General features: G+C 43.3%; 1 protein-coding gene across 1 annotated transcript in view; it reads left to right on the top strand.

Moving 5' to 3' along the window:
* The window catches only part of LOC124711386 (protein son of sevenless), a 252,363-nt gene that overhangs the window by 148,573 nt on the left and 81,484 nt on the right, over nucleotides 1-22,306 (top strand). The window contains exons 12-18 of the mRNA XM_047241436.1: nucleotides 10,864-11,020; nucleotides 13,248-13,355; nucleotides 13,432-13,592; nucleotides 13,708-13,864; nucleotides 13,977-14,084; nucleotides 14,171-14,326; nucleotides 18,906-19,088. Of these exons, the coding sequence (XP_047097392.1) occupies nucleotides 10,864-11,020; nucleotides 13,248-13,355; nucleotides 13,432-13,592; nucleotides 13,708-13,864; nucleotides 13,977-14,084; nucleotides 14,171-14,326; nucleotides 18,906-19,088 (1,030 nt within the window). The remainder of the gene's footprint in view (nucleotides 1-10,863; nucleotides 11,021-13,247; nucleotides 13,356-13,431; nucleotides 13,593-13,707; nucleotides 13,865-13,976; nucleotides 14,085-14,170; nucleotides 14,327-18,905; nucleotides 19,089-22,306) is intronic.

A 22,306-nucleotide genomic window follows, 5' to 3' on the forward strand; every position in this document is an offset into this window, starting at 1 on the left:
GATGGACTGTATGATTCATGCCCAGCTGGTATGGTGGCTAGAGTCTCGCCCGAATGCACAGTGTGGATTTAGAGCATGGCATTCTGCAGTTGATCATTTCGTTACTTTGTCCACCCATGTCATGAATGGTTTTCTGCGGAAATCCCAGACTGTGGCCGTGTTTTTCGATTTGGAGAAGGCCTACGATACCTGCTGGAGAAGTAGTATCCTGTGTACTCTTTACACGTGGTGGTTCTGTGGCTGCCTCCCATGTTTCCTTCAGGAATTTTTAAAAGATTGAGTTTTCAAGGTGTGTGTGGGTTCTGCTTGTCAGACACCTTTATCCCTGAAAACGATGTGCCTCGGGTTTCTTTCTTGAGTGTCATCCTTTTTGCTAATACCATTAACCCTATAGTGGCTTGTCTCCTGCTGGGCATCTTTGGCTCCCTTTTTGTTGATGATTTTGCCATCTATTGCAGTTCTTCACGGTCCTGTCTCACTGAGCAGCGTCTTCAGCGATGCCTTGATTGTCTTTGCTCCTGGAGCATCGACAATGGCTTTCGCTTTTCCACTGACAAAACCGTCTGTATGAATTTATAGTGACGCAAGTGGTTTCTCCCACCATCTTTACATCTTAGGCCTGTTGCCCTTCCGTTCGGTGAAACTACGAAATTCTTGGGGCTCGTGCACGATAGGAAACACTCTTGGTCCTCCCACATGTCTTACTTGTCAGCCTGCTTTACACGGTTCCTCAATGTCCTGTGTGTCCTCAAAGGTATTTCCTGGGGTGCCGATTGAACCACCCTCCTCCGTTTGCAACAGTCCCTTGTCCGTTCGAAACTCGACTCTGGGTGCTTTGTTTATGCATCTGCACACCCACCTCTCTTACGCCATCTCAACACTATCCACCATCGTGGCATCTGATTGGCCACGGGCAACTTTTACACGATCCCGGTTGAGAGTCTTTATGCTGAAGCTGCTGAACTACCACTGTCCTACTGCTGTGACTTTCTCCTCAGCAGGTATTCATGCCATTTTTTTACGATGTGTGGCCACCCATCCTATGCCCCGTTCTTTGTTGATTCCTTTGTTTGTCAGTATGGGGCATGTCCCTCTTCTCTGTTACCTCCTGGAGTCCATTAGCACTTGATACAGCGACTTAACTTCACACTACCTGTAACTTCCCGCATTGGGGCGGCTCACGTTAACCTTGACCTTCATTTGCTTCCTAAAGACACTACTCCAGCCTCGACCTATCGCCTTCAGTGTCAAAACATTCGCATGGAATTTCACGATAGTACCTTTGTATACACTGATAGCTCTCAGGCTGACTTTGGGGTCGGGTGTGCCTTAATCATTGGCACCCGTGTCTTTCGATATCGGCTTCCGGCACACTGCTCAGTATTTACAGCTCAGCTCTTGGCCTTGTATCATGCCACAGAGTACATCCGGTGACACAGTCTTTTCATTTCTCCGCTCACACTCACTCTGTGCCCTTTAAAGTCTATGTGCGCTGTACACCTCCCTACCCTTAGTGCAGCGGGTCCAGGAAAACTGTCACTTGCTCACTCTTCATGTGGAGCCAGTGTGGTGTTTTAATGGTTTCCTGGCCATATTGGTCTTCCAGGAAATTCAGCTGCTGACGCTGCTGCCAAGGCTGCAGTCGTCATTCCTCAGCACGCAAGTACGTATATTCCCTCTGTGGTGTCACCGCCAGACACCACACTTACTAGTGGTAGCCTTTAAATTGGCCGCGGTCCATTAGTATACGTCGGACCCGCATGTCGCCACTGTCAGTGATTGCAGACCGAGCGCTGCCACATGGCAGTCTAGTTTAGAGAGACTCCCTAGCACTCGCCCAACCGACTTTGCTAGTGATGGTTCACTGCCTACCTATGCTCTCATTTGCAGAGACGATAGTTTAGCATAGCCTTCAGCTACGTCATTTGCTATGACCTAGCAAGGCGCCATGTTCAGTAATTAGAATGAATTCTGAGCAGACAATATTGTGAATCATGTATCGTCAGGAGCGATGTTCATCATTAATGGATTAAAGTTAAGTATGAAACTAATTACGCCCGCTTTCTGAATTCTAATTCCTTGTCATGTTCCAGACCTCACGTGAGTATAGTTCTTCCCTCCTCATGCCAGCCTGCATGAGTTAAAAAGCATGCATTTCGGCCTCCTCTAATAACACGATTTTGGCTCTCCTGCCAACACAACACCCTCCAATGATCTCTGTGTCGCCGTTTGTCAGGAGGTGGTGTCCCTTTGGCATCGCCAATGGTCCTCCCTTCACGGCAATAAGGACCCTCTCCCAGTGGCTTGGACGACCTCCTCTCGGCCCTCCCACCAGGAGGAGGTCATTTTAACTAGGCTGCATATTGGGCACTGCCTTTTTAACCATCATCATTTGCTAACTGGCACCATGCCACCACTTTGTACACATTGCGACCAAGTTTTAACTGATTGCCTCTTCCTTATGGAATGCCCATTTTTTTAACCGTTTATGTTCCCACTTGGGTTTGCCATCCGATTCATCGGCCATTTTAACAATGATGCGTTGGGCTCTCTACCGCGTTTCTTTATATCTGCCAAAGCAGTATGGTGAAGGCCATTTAATTTTTAGTTTTGGACCTCTATTTCTGTATGGTGTCTCTTTTAGCCCTTTCTTCACGTGCATGTTCTTTTATGTCAATTGGGACTGACATATAGTTGTTTTTTAACTCCTCTCTGTCTTCATGTTCTCTAGTTTTGACTTGGGTGCGTGTGACCCCAGTTGTTTTTTGTACATGAAAGCAAAACAAAAACCAAAACCAATCCATACAAGTACTTTCAGAAAACGCTTCCTGACACTTAAATCCATGCTCGATGTTAACAAATTTCTCATTTTCAGAAACGCTTTCCTTGCGACAGCCAGTCTACATTTTATATCCTCTCTACTTTGACCATCATCAGTTATTTTGTTCCCCAAATAGCAAAACTCATCTACTACTTTGTGTCTGCAGGTTTTTTTGAGTATGGTGAGTTATTATTCTAAGTTCCCCCCTCAAGCAACACTTTCACCTAGCTGAAGCATGTTTTGCTTGGCACCCTGCCTTATGCCATTTTCTCCTTCACATAGCCTTGTATTGGCTACTGACACTTCCCTCTATGGCACTGGTTATTAACGGTGATTGTACTGACCAACTCCTCGCCTATGCCTTGAAGACACTGGTACCTGCTTAAAAACACTACTTACAGATGGAGAAAGAGGCTTTAGTAATCATATTTGCTGCTAAGAAATGCCACGTAACTCGTTCAGGCTAGGTTTATCCTAATTACTGATCATAAGCTGTTGGCCCTTTGGGCCTCAATCTTGGCTTCCAGAGCAGACTACTCAGTCTCCAGCATTGGGCTGTTGTCCTTACAGTTACAGTATTAAGTAAAAGCCTGCTGCGCAACATTTAAATGAGGATGCGCTCTCTCGTCTACCCTCAGGACCAGACCCGGCATTTGACCCACAGAGATTTCTTGTTCCCGCATTGACATAGAATGTCCTTGTACCTTGGATGGATTTCCCATACAGCTACTCGCATCGCTTCAGGCATGTGCCATGACCCTATCTTAATGGCATGTCATGCACTATGTGCTTTGTGGGTGGCTCACATATTTTTCCAAATTGGCTGCTCCAGAACTTCTGGCCTGGTCTCACCTTTCTTGTTGTTTCTCTGTTCGTCTCCGATATTCTCATGCTGGATGTGGAGGTGGATACTCACTGTGTTGTCATCCTGACTGTCTCATGCCCTCATATCTTGGAACTCCTCCATTATGAGCATTGGAGTATGCTGGAGATGAAAGCCCTTGTCAGGCGACATGCCTACTGGCTAGGACTGAGCAAAGATATGGAGGCCAAGGTTCACAGGTGTTTTGTGTGTACTCAACATAAAGCTTCTCCTCCTCAGCTACTCACTCCTTGGCCCACTCCTTGTCACCCTTGGTACTGCATTCATCTGGACTTTGCTGGTCCCTTTTTGGGCCCTATGCAGTTGTTGTTGTGGATGCTTATTCTGACTTCCCCTATGTGGTTAGCATGGTGTTTGCCACTACGGTCACCATGCGCAATGCGCTTGCCAAAATTCTAGCCATTGAAGAGCTTCCCTGCACCCTCATGTCAAACAATGGGCGCCAGTTCACAGCAATGGCCTTTAAGTGGTTCTGCACTGCCAATAGCATTAAACGCCTTCTAAGCCTGCCTTAGGCCCCTACTTCAATGGCGAAGCAGAGCAGATCATGCATACGTTTAACAACAAATGTTAAAAGCAGTGGGCACATCCACCACCACCACCACAGCAGCAGCACTCGTATCCATGACCACAGTCTGGCAGAGCTCCTCCTTGGGCGACAGCCCCATGCCACATACTTTCCTCCACCTCCTGGCACCACAGCCCTCGGAACCCAGATCAGACACACTGGATGATACCTTACAGGCTCAGTGGTCTGTGTATGTTCCTATGGAGCAAGACCTTCGTGGATCCCAGATACAGTGGTGGCCACACATGGGTGGTATCTTATGATGATTGATGCTCTGCAGTGTTTGGAGTCAGCCCACCAACCAAATCCATCCCCGCTTTGTGCCTCCGCCATCATTAGTGGGTCACTCAAGACTTGGAGTGCCTGCTCTTGCAAACCCGCCAACGACATGAGTACAAGTTGGGCTCTAGGGCACCGTCAGTGGTTCTCATGGATGCAGGTTTCGAGGATGAGACCTCACCGCAGCATCCATTCCCTGAACAGTCATCTCCCACACCACCATTCCCCAGAGCATTGCACAACATCCCACATCCTTCTGCCAGCTGGCGAGCTCCTCTTCTGCTCCTTCCGAAACTTCATCCAGGGCACTTTAGGCCCCACACACCCATTTTGGGCGGGGAGGGGAGGGGGGTATGGTTGAGTAATTTGGTATCACAGCCAGGTGAGTTAAGAGACTGCCAGAATGCAATGACCTAGATGACAGCTGCTAGGTGGTGCTCCTAATATTTGTGATAACAACTGTCACCACCTCAACACTAGGTGCGAGCCATGCCTCATTTTTCCAGCCTATCAACACCTGCAGCTGCACTATAAAGCTTGCAGTGCTGGGTCTGCAGCTTGTGGTCTAGTGGCTAGCGTTGCTGCCTCTGGATCACAGGGGTCTCGGGTTCGATTCCCAGCGGGTTTGGGGATTTTCTCTGCCCGGGGACTGGGTATTTGTATTGTCCTCATCATTTCATCATCATCATCATCATCTTCATCATTCATGATAGTGGCTCGATTTGATTGTTTAAAACTTAGGCTGTGCAAAAATTGGGACTTTGTACGGGTGCAGTTGGGCGACCTACAAACTACTCATTGCCACTGTTGCAGCATTGGGGCTCATTCCTCAGTCGTGTTTTGACTGCATTCTCGTCAGTTCATTATACTCATCTTTGTTTGGTTCTTGATATCACTATTGCTAAGGCTCCCGATTTGGTTTTCACTCAAGAAGTGTTATGTTGTCTTGCTATTTCTCGACCACTGCTGTTGGCTGTCACAGATTTTCAACGACTCAATGTCGATGCCCTCAAATGATCGGGCAGCTTCTCCTGGCACTGCCAGGTACTATGAGGGTTGGAACTTAATTAGTGGCTACTATTTATTCACAACCGATGCAAAAGAGTTACATGTTTGCACCTGTTATTGTCCTTCAAAGTATTCACCAGCACTGTGTAGAACCAGTTGCCAGTGATGTGGAAGGCACAGTATACCGTTAGCAGAGCCTGTTCTGTTGATGGTGCAAATGGAGCGGTCTAAAGTTATGGTGATTCTCGTGTATGACTGTGATGGTGTTATCTAATGCATTACATCCCTCCATGGCAGACTGTCAATGCACAGTATTACTGTTCATTTTTGGAGCATCACCTGTGACCAGCTTTGCGAAAGAAGCGGCGACACTTTCTGCACAACCCACCCATCATTTTGCAGGACAATGTGCGGGTGCATACAGTGCAAGCTATGGCTGCTCTGTTCGGTCGATGGGAATGGAAGTACTGTACCGTCCACTATATTCCCCAGTCTTAAGTTCTCGTGACTTTGATTTGATTCCGGAGATGATGAAACCACTTCATGGCGTTCTTTTCAGAACTGTTCCAGAGATTCGACAGGCAGTAGACCACTCCATTCTCACCGGCAAAAGAACAGGCTCTGCTAACGGTATACTGCACCTTCCACATTGCTGGCAATGGGTTCTATACAAGACTGGTGACTACTTTGAAGGACAGGAACAGGTGCAAACATGTAACTCTTTTGTATCAGTTATGAATAAATAGTTGCCAATATTTAAGTTCCAACCCTCACATAATATTCCTTAGCCAAATTAAGCATTGAAAAATATTTTACATTACCCAGTTTGTCTAAAATTTCATCAATATGTATGAGTGGGAAGACAGTGTTGACAGTAATGTCTTTTAGTTTTCTGTAATCAGCTACCACTCTCCATTTCTTATTACTAGATGCCTCAATCTTTTTAGGAATCAGGAATAACTGGAAATTCCAGGCACTTGCTGAAGGTACTATTGTCATCCTCCAGCATCTGATTTATCTCATGTTGTAATGCTTCCTTCTGCACTTCTGGTATTGTGTAAGGATGCGAGCAAAGTACTTGTCCCTCTGCTTCAGGAATCAGTTTTATTTGATGCCAGATTGTCTCTGTATGTATCAATCCATCTCTTGGCAAATGAAATATATCATTTTACATAGAACACACTTCTATTTTTTTCTATGGCATTTAAATGATCTAACTGCAAGTTTTCTCATAATAAACTGACTCTGGAATTTTTTTTTCTCAATCATGACCTTGTCTACCTTGCGTACAGTCTGCTTCAGACTTGTCAGAAATTCTTGCACATTAATGCAAGGCATCTCAATAGAAACTGCCTCCTCTCATGTACGTAACATGCTAATTAAATGATCCTTTTACTACTCTATCTAGCGCCTCTGCGAGGACATGCCTCCCTGCAACTCTTGTTTCTCAGCAGTGCCATATCTTATTCTAGCATCTGGAACCTTTGTCTTCAAAATCATCTCCTCACAAAACCTAATTTTATTTTATCTATCTGGCCTACCTTCTGTAGTGTCTGTTTCCTGTCGACGATGTGTCTGTCTACCGGTACTTTGTTTACTTCATCACTTCCTTTGCATACTTTGGTTTACTGGCTCTTCTGAGCTTCTCGGAGAACTACAAACTCTTACTGTATTCACATTCTGCAGTTTCAGAATCTGTATGTGGCTTTCTTCTAAGTCCCTATTCCTGTCTACTTGCACCTTGTAATTCTACCTCTACACAATGTAATGGGCCTACCCCCGATCCACAGGGCTCCATTGGCCTAATCAATTACTACACCATGCTTTGTAAAGAAGTCTCTACCAATTAAACTGATGTAGGGAAATTTGATTCCCCTCCTACCGGATAAAACCTACACTTCACTCTTAATTCCTGATATATTCAAAGATCTAAAACGGTCATTCCATACGTATGTATGACCAGACTTGTAAAACCTTTACACCTCCCTCAGGTCTACACCAGACCTGACTTCACAGGTGCTATTGAACAAGCTAATCTGTGCTGCATTATCTAGAAGCAATTTTAATGGATTTTCTGTACTCGGTGGGCATTTCAGTTCTACAAATCGTTTGTACTTTCACAGTCGACATTAAATATCTTTCTCAATTGAATGTAATTTTATGCTTTTCTTTCATTTTTGTGCTTCTTATTTTTCACAGACTGCCTTGTGTTCTCAGTACACTCTCTAACCACATGTCCTGCCCTATGACGTGAAACACACAATTGGCTTTGCTTTCTTGTAAGGGCTTCAGTGTCCCAGTAAGTTGAAACTTTTGCATCGGACTGACTTTTGGATTTCTGACTCTCGACACACTTGAACCGATTCTATTTTAAGAATTTTTTTCTCCAGTAGTCAGTCTTACATTAAACGCCCTGATATCCCACTGATTTTACACTTAACATTACTTCTGCAATCTTAGATGTGTGCTCTGCACATCCACTTGAGAAACAGTTATGGGTGACCTACCCCATTTTGCCCTGATGACTTCTTCACCAAATCCTTTTTCTTTGGTGGACATAAATGCCAACTCTTCTGTCAGAGCTACGTCAACAGCCTCAGTTAGTGTGATGTTTTCGTCCTTAGCGTGCACAGTTGTCTGAATGTGCTCATCATAGATCCCCGGAATGAATACTGCACTGCTCAATTTGCCTATTTATGACAAATATCCAGCCATTTCTGATGCTGGCACTGCAACATCAACAGCCCCACAAAATTGATGTTGAAGTGAATCTACTATACAGCCTAATCTGCAATTGTTTCTTGCTTTGATTGCCTACTAGAAAACTTGTCCAAGAGTAAAAGTACAAAATATACTTACATGCATAATTTTCCAACAAGATATTTCTTACTTCTTCCCACGTGGAAGATAATTCATGCAGCAGCAGTTTACTTTGTTGAGGACCCTGAATACCGGTTTTTATGAACTTCAACAGTATTAGATGTCTGCTTCACGCAATAGTTCAAAAGCTATGTCTACATTTTTATGAGCTCATTTAATGCCGATTCCATAGTATCAAAAGCCTGTTGAATGACTTTAGGGGCATCACTATTAGTGATGTTAGCTGCAGCTGCTACACTATGGGCAACTGTGTTGTTAGGTGTGGCTATGAGTTACTTTGACTACTGATGAACAGTGTAAAGATGAGATGAGTCGATTCGAGATAGCACCACCGCTGAAAGCACTGCACTAAGGTGAGAAGAGCAAGTGTGGCCTAGCGACGCTCGTGGCTTCGTGTTGTCTTCCGCTTTGCTGTGCGAGGCAGTTGCTCGCTGCCGGCTGCTCACTGGCTGCCACTGCCAGTGTTGCTGAAGCTCCCGGGGACTCCACGTGCCCCATGCTGCTGGACCGTGCTGCTACCTCATGTTGTTGGCCTGGTGGTCCTCGTAGGACCGCTCCATCCTGTTGCCACCCAACCATTCCTGCAACCCCCCTACATTGTCATGAAGACATATTTAGATAAGGCTGCTCTGGACATGTCGGGAATTTGGTGCCAATCTCTGTTTCTTTCTTCTACTTTTTTTGCTCTGTCTGTTCTCACTGGAGTGCAGGTGCTGCTTCTCATAAGCTGCCAACTCAGTCTTGACATCAGACTGAACACCTATCAATCCCAAAAACCATTAAGGATATTCCACACCTGGCACGAGACAGTGTTTATGTATGTCACATCCTAACACACGATACAGGGAAGACGGGGTTACAGGTCAGTCTGCTGTTGCTGAGCGGTTAGGAGCAAATGCAGCCTGACTTCCAGTGAAGGCAGGTTGATTGTTTGCAGCAGCACGAAGCTGTGTCACAAGGTACCTGTGAGAGGTGCGGTTTTTAAGAATCGATAGGATGCTTGCAACAGAAGACTTGAGGAGACTCGTGGGTCTGTTAATACTGTTTGTTTGCAATCAAACAAACAAATACACTGAAGGCTAATCATAAACACTAGAAAAAGCAAAGGGTGCAACAGGTTACACAACTGAAGTTGGTGCCTGAGCCTATGGGGTGAATGCTGGCAGAAGCAGAGAAGAGAGCAGCACTCCAAGTGGAAAAAACAGGCTTGTCAGAGCTTACTGATGCTGGCAACAACTGACCTGGAGTTGCTGCCCCAGTGATCCGATTGAGAAGTCTGTCTGAATACAAAAATGTGATATTTCACTCTTCCTATAGTTGGCCCACCAATCCACCGGCACTTTATGGGCTTCAGTCAATCTGACTAGTGGCTCTGTATCTCCTGGGCACCACAGGCCAACCACACTTAGTCCTCCCATTCTCCTATTTTGTAAGTAGAAATGTATCTGGACCTTACGTTAACAAACACCAAGTTTGGTAGCAACAGCTTGAGCTGAAAGCTTAACATCACTGTCCTCCTTGCTTTGGCCAGCAACAACTGTGTTTTATCACTTGGTCCCACCCAGAGGCCTTTTGTAGGTGGGGACTGCTGGTGCAGCACTCCGACCACTGTAAACCCACTGACATTGTGACTTTTGGGAGCAGGTAGCAGGCTTGCTGTATCTGCTAAGATGTGCCTTTTTGTGACCATCTTCTATTGTGATGCCTTACGATGGCGTTTGGGTGGTGGATGAAGTTACCAGTTAATTCTCTGGAGTGAAACTTCTCTCCTGAGACAGCTGGCCAGAGCATCTGCAATTCACAGGACTGTAGCATTATTTTTGACCTCTGGTAGCCTAAACACTGCCACTTTTGTTTGCTTTCTGCGTTGTCTCTGATTTCCTGTCTTGGAGTGCCCTTACTGGCTTCCAGCAGCCTTAAGCTTAACTACGTATAAGTCATAACATCATTAATGTGACAATAGGACAAGCATTTAGTCTGTGGCATGACTCTGTGCCGCCTGACCTGCGTCACTTCACTGCTCCTGGCATATAGAACACTAAAAATTGTAGTTATTTCAAATAGAAAGGGAATGTATTTGATTGGTGAAAAATAATTATTACATCATACACAATAAAGGGATGCCATAAGATCAAGGCCACTGGATGTTTAAGGGACCTCCTGTTTTTAGCTCCAAACATAGCTTCAGTTATATTACCTACTGCATGTGCTCCTAGCAAATTAGTTATTTAACTTTGTAAAACCATATGCTTTATCTAAGAAATAAAAGAACGGAGCATAGTGATAATTTTAGAACAATAATATAGTTGCTGCATTTCAAACTTGAATAGGTTATTGTACAATCATTTCATTAAACTAATGATGATGAGCATTTTATCTTTATTATTATGATAAAATTCTTATTATAACTCTTATTATCTGCAGCATGTTGGAACGCACATTGGATAGCATACTCTTGGATGAAGAGAAGAAACATCCCTTGCGACTACCTTCGCCAGATATTTACAGGTTTGCTGAAAGTGATTGCAAGGACAACATTGTCCTTGAAGAAAGAGAAAATGCTGGTGTCCCACTTATTAAGGTTAACATCTTGTTTTAAGCTTTGTTGCGCAGTTATAATATTCAAAATAATAGTTGTCCTTCATTTTTATATTCAAAATAATAGTTGTCCTTCATTTTTATTATTTTTTGTACAAAAATATTTTTAAGGTGATATCTGGCTGTTTATAGAAAAAACTGCCACACTTGTTCTTTTATTAAAGCCCACACAAAAAAAGAGCAAATTGCATCTTTGTTGTTAGTTTTCCTACTACATTATACTCACAATATGTAAGTGAATGTTGTTACAGCTTGTTTTTATCTAACCAAAAAAAAAAAAAAAAAAAAATACTTTTCTAAGGGGTTTGTAAAACCACATGGTTCCCATTCTTGGTCTTTGCTGCCATAATTGCTATTTTTAAGTCTAAAAATATGTTCTCTGTAACATTGTAGTTTTTTGGCATCAGTTGCTAGTTACATGTCAGAGTAGTGTAGAAATGTGCTAAACTCTGTGTTTACCATATGTAGTTGTAGTACAGTTCTAAGCAGCTGTCACATTATCCAAATTATGAGGTGCATTCAAGTTCTAAGGCCTCCAATTTTTTTTTCTAATTAACTACTCACCCGAAATCGATGAAACTGGTGTTACTTCTCGACGTAATCGCCCTGCAGACGTACACATTTTTCACAACGCTGATGCCATGATTCCATGGAAGCGGCGAAGGCTTCTTTAGGAGTCTGTTTTGACCACTGGAAAATCGCTGAGGCAATAGCAGCACGGCTGGTGAATGTGCGGCCACGGAGGGTCTTTCATTGTTGGAAAAAGCCAAAAGTCACTAGGAGCCAGGTCAGGTGAGTAGGGAGCGTGAGGAATCACTTGAAAGTTGTTATCACGAAGAAACTGTTGCGTAATGTTAGCTTGATGTGCGGGTGCATTGTCTTAGTGAAACAGCACACGCGCAGCCCTTCCTGGACGTTGTTGTTGCAGTGCAGGAAGGAATTTGTTCTTCAAAACATTTTCGTAAGATGCACCTGTTACCGTAGTGCCCTTTGGAACGCAATGGGTAAGGATTACGCCCTTGCAGTCCCAGACCATGGACACAATCATTTTTTCAGCACTGGCGGTTACCCGAAATTTTTTTGGTGGCAGTGAATCTGTGTGCTTCCATTGAGCTGACTGGCGCTTTGTTTCTGGATTGAAAAATGGCATCCACGTCTCATCCATTGTCACAACCGACGAAAAGAAAGTCCCATTCATGCTGTCGTTGTGTGTCAACATTGCTTGGCAACATGCCACACGGGCAGCCATGTGGTCGTCCGTCAGCATTCGTGACACCCACTTGGATGACACTTTTCGCATTTTCAGGTCATCATTCAGGATTGTGTGCACAGAACCCACAGAAATGCCAACTCTGGAGGCGATCTGTTCAACAGTCATTCGGTGATCCCCCAAAACAATTCTCTCCACTTTCTCGATCATGTCGTCAGACCGGCTTGTGCGAGCCCGAAGTTGTTTCGGTTTGTTGTCACACGATGTTCTGCCTTCATTAAACTGTCGCACCCACGAACGCAGTTTCGACACATCCGTAACGCCATCACCACATGTCTCCTTCAACTGTCGATGAATTTCAATTGGTTTCAAACCGCGCAAATTCAGAAAACGAATGATGGCACGCTGTTCAAGTAAGGAAAATGTCGCCATTTTAAGTATTTAAAACAGTTCTCATTCTCGCCGCTGGCGGTAAAATTCCATCTGCCGTACGGTGCTGCCATCACTGGGACATATTGACAATGAACGCGGCCTCATTTTAAAACAATGCGCATGTTTCTATCGCTTTCCAGTCCGGAGAAAAAAAATTAAAAATTGGAGGCCTTAAAAATTGAATGCACCTTGTAGTTTCTAAGGTTATGCCATTAGGACGTGTGTGTGTGTGTATGTGTGTGTGTGTGTGTGTGTGTGTGTGTGTGGAAGGGGGGGGGGTGGTTGGTTGATTGTCTATTGCAAGAACCTTCTGTAATGTGACTTTCTTGTCTTCATATTGATTTATGTGTATCTTGAGATTCACATTCTCATTATGAATGTATTATTTTGTGTTCTTCAATTTTTGAAGGTTATTAGAGGTTGTGATTGTCATGTGAAGGTTTGGCAATTTTTTGTCAGATGATGTGACTGATTTCTCACAGCAGTGCCAAATATTTGTTAGTAAAACTATTATTGTTAAATATCCCTTGTTAATGATCAAATATATGATGAATCATATTATTTTCAGGGAGCCACACTGTATAAATTGGTCGAGAGGCTAACTTATCATATATATGCTGATCCCATGTTTGTACGCACTTTTCTCACAACCTACAGAAGCTTCTGTTCGCCACAGGTGAGCATTTTGTTTTTTACTGGAAATAGTGTTGGAGTTAACAGGTTTTGTCAGTAATGATAAATGATAACTTCAGGAACTCCTTGGTCTCCTGGTAGAGAGATTTAACATTCCCGATCCATCCATCGTGTATGAGGATAATAAAGATTCATTAGAGTCAGATAAGACGCTAAAAAATTCACAGCGAGAAGACTGGAAAAGGTATCGAAAAGAGTACTGTCAGCCAGTACAGTTCAGGTAAGAGTCACATTTCATCGGATTTCCTTTTTAATTCAGAGTTAGCCTTAAATTTTACTGAATATGATATTTTTTTTTTATAAGATATCTTAAAACTGTGAGATTCTGCTTGCAGGGTGCTAAACGTACTAAGACATTGGGTAGATCATCATTTTTATGACTTTGAAAGGGATCCAGCATTGTTAGAGCAACTTAACAATTTTTTAAATACAGTAAATGGAAAATCAATGAGGAAGTGGGTCGATTCAGTGTTGAAAATTGTGCAGCGAAAGGTAAGCAGTAAAATATGTCTAATGAAGATATTTTGAAATTATTGTGAAAAAATATGTTGTAAATATTTTGAAATTATTGTGAAAAAATACGTTGTAAATTGGTATATTTTAGTCTGATCCAGCTGAACAGCAGAGAGAAATTAGATTTGCTTTTGACCGTTCGCCACCTCCGACTGAATGGCATATCCGCTGCCCTGAAGAAGAATGGAATATTCTGACTGTAAATAAGCATTTCACTACTTTTAGAAACATTTGATATTTGTCTCGCAGAATAGAATTATTTACTGTCTTTTTGTTTCTTTGCAGCTACATCCAATAGAAATTGCTCGTCAGCTGACATTGTTGGAGTTCGAACTCTACAGGGCAGTAAAACCATCAGAACTTGTTGGAAGTGTGTGGACCAAAAAGGAAAAAGAACAGACTTCCCCGAACCTTCTTCGCATGATCAAACATACGACAAATGTAAGATTTCATCAAGTCCTTGAACTGTAAAGAAAGAGATCTTAATTGTCTATTAAATAATTTTGGCACTATGTCCATGTGCTGCCCAGTTTTGTAATGGGAGTTATGCAAAACACGGACGTATAATTTCATCAAAAGTATTCTGATGTTCTACAGTGGGTTTCAAAATGAGTAGGTGCTAGAATATGTCACTCAAGTAGGAAATACAGGGGAAAAGTATAGATTGGTGCTGGGGACAACTATAGCCTTTGAATTGACTTTAAATATGTCAGTATTATTGGGTTACTGTGAGCCTCATTACACCAAGCTTATAAGGCTCTTAAAAATTCTTGTGTGTTGTAAATGTCAGTAATATGAACATTACCTTAGTACGTAATGATCAGAAAGTACAGTAAAACACTCCTTGTTCAGAAAGACATATTCCTGGCTGTAGGCATTGTTTGACCGTGTATGTCACAATCTAGTGTAGAGTCCAGAGTATAGGAAGAAAATTAAAGTAAAAGGAGACACTGTGTGCTGAACTATACAGCTAATGAATTGCAGAACAGAGGTCCTTTCCACACTAGTCAAAACATTTGTGAAGTCAATGACTGAATACAAATAGTAATATTATGTGGATGCTTCTACTTGGCAGTTTTAGAGGGGGGAGTTTTGAACTAGAATTATGTAAGGTACTGATAGAGGTCATGCCCGAACTGGCACATTTACACCACCAGAAATTGGTTGTGCTGTAGCTGTTACTGAATGCTTTGGGTACTCCGCTTTGCTTTGGATTGTGCATTGCTCATTGTTTCCTGTTCTTATTTCAGAATGAGGGAAAAAACTAACACCAGTCCACCACAGGGTTCAAGTACAACTCTCGTAACACCAGACACCAGAAAGAATGGCGATCACTATGACTTTGTGTCAGTTATATGTTTGCAGAAGCACAGAACAAGGGTTCAGGCTGCCAGACCTGTGAAAGGGCTCCCCTTGCATCGCTCCTCTCCTCTCAGGCTGTCCACATTCTCATTTATTTATGTTCGTAGCCAGTTAACCCATTACAGTGTCTGCACTGTACGAGAAGCGAGTCTGCAACTATACATATAACCACATTTATTTCCAAATCGGCATTGAATACTCAATGAATCTAAACAAGGCTGATATCCACCATTCTATAATGACCAGACAAAAGTGAAATTAACTTCGATGTAAGCAACAGTTTTGGAAATCAAAGTATTACAACCAGAATTAAGTTGTTCTTTTCCTTGCCCTTTCTGTTGTTGTAGTGCTCCCCCAACGAAGATACGATGAGGAGGTGGGGGGAGGAATTACTGACAAAGGTCAGTTGTACTTCATTAAAACTGGAATGGGTTCGGGACTGAAGTAGAAGAGCTAAAGAGCCTAGCACAGACTAAATATGTTTATATAATTCCAAGAGATAATAATTCTTCAGACTTACTTTCAGGTGAGGTGACACTAATTTTTATACTTGTATCCACGAGGACTGGGGATCAGAATCCCTTTCAATCTTCTTGTAGAATTTTCAGAGTTTCGCTGTGATACCTGTTTTCAAAGTGGACACTGAGATAGTTCCTTGAATTAGGCTGATTTACATACAGTCAGCTTCTACATTATCTGTAATGACATGTTTATTGGTGGGGCTGTAGATTCTCACCTTTTCCCTTTTGACTTGCATGTGCTATTAGCGACACAGTTTTACAGGCAAAACAAATAATGAAGTAAAATAGCAAAGGGAGTTGTGTTAATGATATTCAGCCATTAGACGCACCTCCATTTATTATCCATAACACTCAAATTGCCACCTACTGACATGTTTCATTTGAAATGGGGCTGTGTTACCTTTGTATCCACTTCATGAACACCCTGAAAGCTAAGTTCTCACATGAAACTGAAAAGATCTCCCAGCAATTCCTCCTCCTCCTTGGCAACATTAAACTGCATTATATGCAGAGAGCTTCCTGAGATTTTGTCATACACTTAAAACACTTGGTGGATTAAACAATGGAAAATTGAGGACGGATTGTAACAATGTTACGAGAAGGAAAGTTGCTACTGGCCATATATTTCTCTCTCTCTCTCTCTCTCTCTCTCACACACACACACACACACACACACACACACACACACACACACACACACGACTGGGTCTCAGGCAACTGAGGCCACACTGCGGACAGCAGAACCAGTGCACAATAAGAATGGCAACTGGGTTGGGAGGGGAAGGGATAGTAGAATAGATGTGGTGGACAGTGGAAGTGCTGCATGTTAGATGGAGGGCTGGTGAGATGTGGGGAGGGGGGGATTGGAAAATGAGAGAAATAAAAACACTGGATGTGGTGGTAGACCAATACCTTCAACATATTACCTGGAACCTATCCACAATCCTCCAGATCCTCAACAACTTCTTCCCCATTTGCATCACGTAGTTCTACTCAACCCAATAAGCCACTTTCCTCAATAGTCATCTTGTGGTGTTGCAGTTCTTGTTATGTCTGTCCTTGCCATGATTTGGGAAGAGGAATTTCACCTTATGTGAGACACCTTTTTTCTGTTTTGTTTCACCCTCGGACATGTTTCAGCACATTTTGTGCTATCTTCAGTGGGTTGTTTTTTATTTTCTAATTTACATGATACTATTGGACATTTATTTTGGTAGCTATTCTGCTACACAATTTACAACTTCTCATGGTTTTGATATTGTGGTGCATTCTCATATATTGTTGGCAAAGTGAATATGCAGATTTCGTGACCTATGGTCATTTGAACCTGCACTTTCTCTGATTTTTCAAAACATAGGCAGAGTTTTTGCCAACATTACGTGGTGTTGTGGCTATGACTACAAAAACAAATCTCCCGTGCCTTATCTTTCCAGTCTCCCTCCACCTCCCGAAGTCCCACTGTCCAGCTGTAGAGGAGCATTCCCCTCGTAACTCAGTACCACCCTGGATTGAAGCAACTTAATTACATTCTCTCCCAGGGGTACAATTACCTCTCGTCGTGCCCTGAAATGAGAAATGTCCTGCCCACTATCCTTCCCACCCTTCCCACTCCTCCCGCAGTGGTATTCCACTGTCCACTGAATCTATGCACTATACTCGTCCATCTGTACGCAACTCTGCTCCTGACCCTTTACCTCATGGCTCATACCCCTGTAATAGACCTAGATGCGAGACTGTCCCATACATCCTCCCACGACCACCTACTCCAGTCTGGTCACAAACATAACCTATCCCATCAAAAGGCCTGTGAAACCAGTCATGTGATCTACAAGCTAAGCTGCAACCACTGTGCTGCATTCTATATGGGCATGACACCCAACAAGCTGTCTGTCCACATGAATGGCCACCAACAAACTGTGGCCAAGAAACAAGTGGACCACCCTGTTGTTGAGCACGCTGCCAAACATGACTCCTTCACTTCAATGATTGCTTACAGCCTGTGCCATATGAATCCTTCCCAGCAACACCAGCTTTCTAAATTACGTAGGTGGGAACTTTCCCTGCAATTATCCTACGCCGCCGCAACCCTTCTGGCCTCAACCTCCATCAGTATTTGTCCTCACCCACCCAGCCCCTTCCCTGTTCTCATTCCAGCACTATGCAGCCCTGATTCTACCTCCGCACTCAGTCTCTTTAATTCTCTCCTTTTCTGCTGCGTCCCGCTCCCTTCCCCTCTCCACCTTTCGCCAGCCCTCCATCTAACCTGCAGCACTTTATTGTCCACCACCCCTACCTTACTATCCCTCCCCCTTCCTGCCAAAGCCTCCTCCTTACCCCACCCAGTTGCCACTCCCATCATGCACTGGTGCTGTTGCTCACAGTGTGGCCTCAGTTGTCTGATATCACTGTTGTGTGTGTGTGTGTGTGTGTGTGTGTGTGTGTGTGTGTGTGTGTGTGTGTTCTATATTTGACGAAGGCTTTACTGGCCTAAAGGTTTATTTGTGACAGTGTTTTTGTTGTGCCTATCTGCAACCCAGTATCTGTGCTATATGGTGAGTAACAACTTTCTTTCTTGCAATAGTCTTACGTAGTGGATTAATGAATACAAAAAAATTAACCATGTATGATTTTGCAAAGAAACTGTGTATTTAAGGGATTTTCCTGGCTTCCACTTACAGCTCAGATGCAGATCTGCAGTAATATATTTTCTGTAGTACAATATATGGACAGCACAGTGGCTTTCATATGGAAGAGAATATTCAAAAATTTTCATTTCTTTTACCTTGTCAATTGGTATCTCATTGACTGACTGAGCAATATGCACTTTGTCAGTTGTTGTAACGTACTCTTTTGTTTTTGTTTTAGGACACCAACATTTGTTTCAAGTGATATATTTGTAATGGAGAATAAATGCATTGTACACTTTCACCTCCTTGTCTTTCATCTTAAATCATGTAGTGCTGTCTGCTACACCCTACCCTCTAATGTGTCAGCTGGCATGAGTAACTTCTTTCAGTTTTGTAATTCAAGATGAATATTTGCAATATTAAAGGGAGGTGTAGAAACTGAATTACAATAAAATAGATGAGATGCAAAAATTGTACATTGTAACTAGTAATATTTTTGCTTGTTTGCAGTTCACACGATGGCTAGAAAAAAATATTGTGGAAGCAGAAAACTTTGAAGAAAGAGTTGCAATAGTATCTCGGATAATTGAGATTATGTTAGTTTTACAGGAACTGAACAATTTTAATGGTGTATTGGCTGTTGTGTCGGCAATGGGCTCTGCATCAGTCTTCAGGCTTAAATTTACTTTCCAGGTATGGTATTGTTTTATATTCTGTATGTTAGTGTGACTTAACATTATAAGCTATGTACAGAATAGCTGTTAGTGATGTTTCTTATGTTTTGTCAGCACAAGTGGCTGGCATTGTCAAACATTTGCCCTCCATTACCAGTAGCTGAGTGGACTTGAGCCTGTGACTGGAGATTATATATATATGTCACACAAACTTCTCCAGGCATTTCCCTGGCCATTTTAACTGTGGTTCTCCTGTTATCTGCAGTGATTTATAGCCACAGCACAAGATTCCAGGATCTGTTTATCTTGAGTCGTACTTCTTTCTTGTTAAAAGTATTGTCATGTTTATGAATTTAAAATTAACACTTCCCTGAACAAGCGGATGGGGTAGGTCTTTGCAGAGAGAACCAATGTATCAGGGAATACTTTTACATGATATGTCTCACGGCACGTACTCCTCCAATGCTGATTTCTCTACCTGCCCGAAACTACAATACTGTTTCTGTACACTGATCTTGGAACTGATGGATCATTCAGACATTATGACATAAACTTTTCCACATGTACTCTGCGTGTGGTATGCCAAACACCCGCAGCATTGTGAGTGGTTTCTTTTCTGATCTGAGACACTCTTCGATCTTCCTAATTTGTTTTTGCAGTATGAGAGTAATTCTGTTTGCAAAAGACAAATGTCGCCCACTTGCAACGTCGGGAACACGTGGAAAAGTCTGTGTCGAAATGACAGGACAATCCGTCAGTACCAGGTTCATCGAACTTAAATGGTATTGCAGGTTGGAACAGGTGAAGAAATCAGCTGTGGCGGAGTGTGCTCTGTGTGAAATCAGCCAAGTAATAAAATTCACCAACATACAGAATCATGCTGTGTAGAATGGGTACCATGCCTGTTTGTTCAGGGGAGCCATTGAGATTCATAAAAATGACAGTTTTTAACAAGAAATAAGAAAACTCAATGTAAATCGATCCTGGATTGCCACACAGTGGCCAACAACTATTGAAGGTAGCATAGAGAAAGCCATGGCTGTAGTGAGCAGGAAAAGGTCCCGAGACAAAGGCATGACGGTTCCAAATAATTTCTGGTTATGGGCTCGACTGTGGTCCACTAACGGCAAGCCTTTGACGGTGGCAGCCACTCGTACTGGCAACATTATAGTGCTGTGACGGAGACCAATAAAAGCTTGACTAGGGGAAAAATTTGTGTAATTGCAAACTATTGTAGAGAGGCAGGAGAGAGGGCCGTGAACAACCTGCTAAACTCCTGAGTGACTGGGTGGGTGGGGGGAAGAGGGGAGGTTAATAACTTTTTATCTTTTCCCCGGGTAACTCAAAAACTACAGCTTCTAGCGAAAATGTTTCACAGTACAAAATGAAACTACATTAAATTCCCCACAAAAAGGTCCGATTCCTTTTTATTTTTTTGCCCTCCCCCTATATATTGCAGTGGATGGAAGGACTGTAGGTTATTAAAACTGGTGTCTTAATGGTGTAAAATTAATGTTTATACTTAAATAAAGTAAGTTAAGGACAAATATTAAAGCTGTATATCATCCAAGTGTAGTAGAACCATACTAAGGGATAAATTGTTGTATTCTGTGGATGTGATGGGCGGAGGGGGGGGGGGGGGGAGGGCATAGAGGGTGGAGGGTAGAGGTTTGAAGAAAGGCAGTTGCTGGATTGTGGTCCCTCCTTAGTGGGTCTGCAGCCTGAAGAAAGACCCCACAGTCTCTACCGTACGTCACAAGAAGCAAGAATTGGTTTTACAAAGTTGTTCCAACCTTTCTGCTGCTTGCATCTTGAATCACTGACAGTGAAGTGTGCACACACGTCTGGGTTGGTGGGCTGTTTTATTTTTCACCGATATGGAATACAGATATGAAACAACAACCGTATGGAAGGGATAGGTAGCTACTCACCACATATAGGTAGCTACTCACCACATGTAGGTAGCTACTCACCACATGTAGGTAGCTACTCACCACATGTAGGTAGCTACTCACCACATGTAGGTAGCTACTCACCACATGTAGGTAGCTACTCACCACATGTAGGTAGCTACTCACCACATGTAGGTAGCTACTCACCACATGTAGGTAGCTACTCACCACATGTAGGTAGCTACTCACCACATGTAGGTAGCTACTCACCACATGTAGGTAGCTACTCACCACATGTAGGTAGCTACTCACCACATGTAGGTAGCTACTCACCACATGGAGGAGGCATTAAGTAGCAGACAGGCACAATTAAAAAAAAAAAAAAACAAAAAAAAAAGGAAACAGACTTGTCTATCATCATGCCCTGAAATGCCCTCGTCCACCCAACCTCTACAACATCCTAGTCCATACCTATGCTTCTCCCAGTCTCAACCCCTTGCCAACAACTGCCCAATCTACCCACTTGGAATTTCCAATTGCAGTCCTGTCGCGGGCTTATCCCACCCTGTCAGAGGTCGGGTCACCTGTGAAATCAGCCATGCTGCATACTAGCTGTGCTGCAACCATTGGGATAACTACCAACTAGCTGTCCACTGGGATAAATGGCCAATTCCCCAAACTGTGGCCAAGAGCAATGTAGATCACCCACTGCCACAGCATGCAGCTGAACAAAACATGCTTGATTTCAGTGGCTGCTTCACTACCTGAGCCATCTGCATTCTCCCCTGCACCACCAGCTTTTCTGAACTTCGCATGTGGGAGTTATCCTTACAGCACATTCTCTGCTCCCAAAATTATCCCTGCCTCAACCTGTGGTAACCTACTGAACCCACACCCTCCACCCTTTTGACATTCCCTCACTCTTTTTGTTTGCCACTCTGCCAGTGTACCCACCTGCCCTTTTCTCTTCCCTGTTCCTCTCTTTTTCCATTCCCCATTTTTTTCTCGACACCTCACCTTCTGATGCTGCCTTTGGCAGTCTCTGGTCGCTGCACACCCTGCCAGACAGTGCTCTTCACTCCTTGGGCGTGTCTGTGTACTGCATTGTCAGTGACTTGTGAGGTGCAGTACGGAAGGATTGGTATAACTTTGTGCAACACCCTGCAGTTGCTTCTTGTGATGTATGGGGGTTGATAAGAGTAGGGAACCCCTGCTTGCTCTTTAGTGTGCAGGTCTATGAAGGAGGGAAGTTAGTGAGCACAGTGTGGCAACATGTCTACCCTCACGCTTCTAACCTTCACACTGATCCTCCTGTACAATGCATTACACCTTCAGAACATAATTC

The sequence above is a fragment of the Schistocerca piceifrons genome, chromosome 8 (genome assembly GCF_021461385.2).
Source record: "Schistocerca piceifrons isolate TAMUIC-IGC-003096 chromosome 8, iqSchPice1.1, whole genome shotgun sequence".
In the NCBI taxonomy this organism is placed as follows: Eukaryota; Metazoa; Arthropoda; class Insecta; order Orthoptera; family Acrididae; genus Schistocerca; species Schistocerca piceifrons.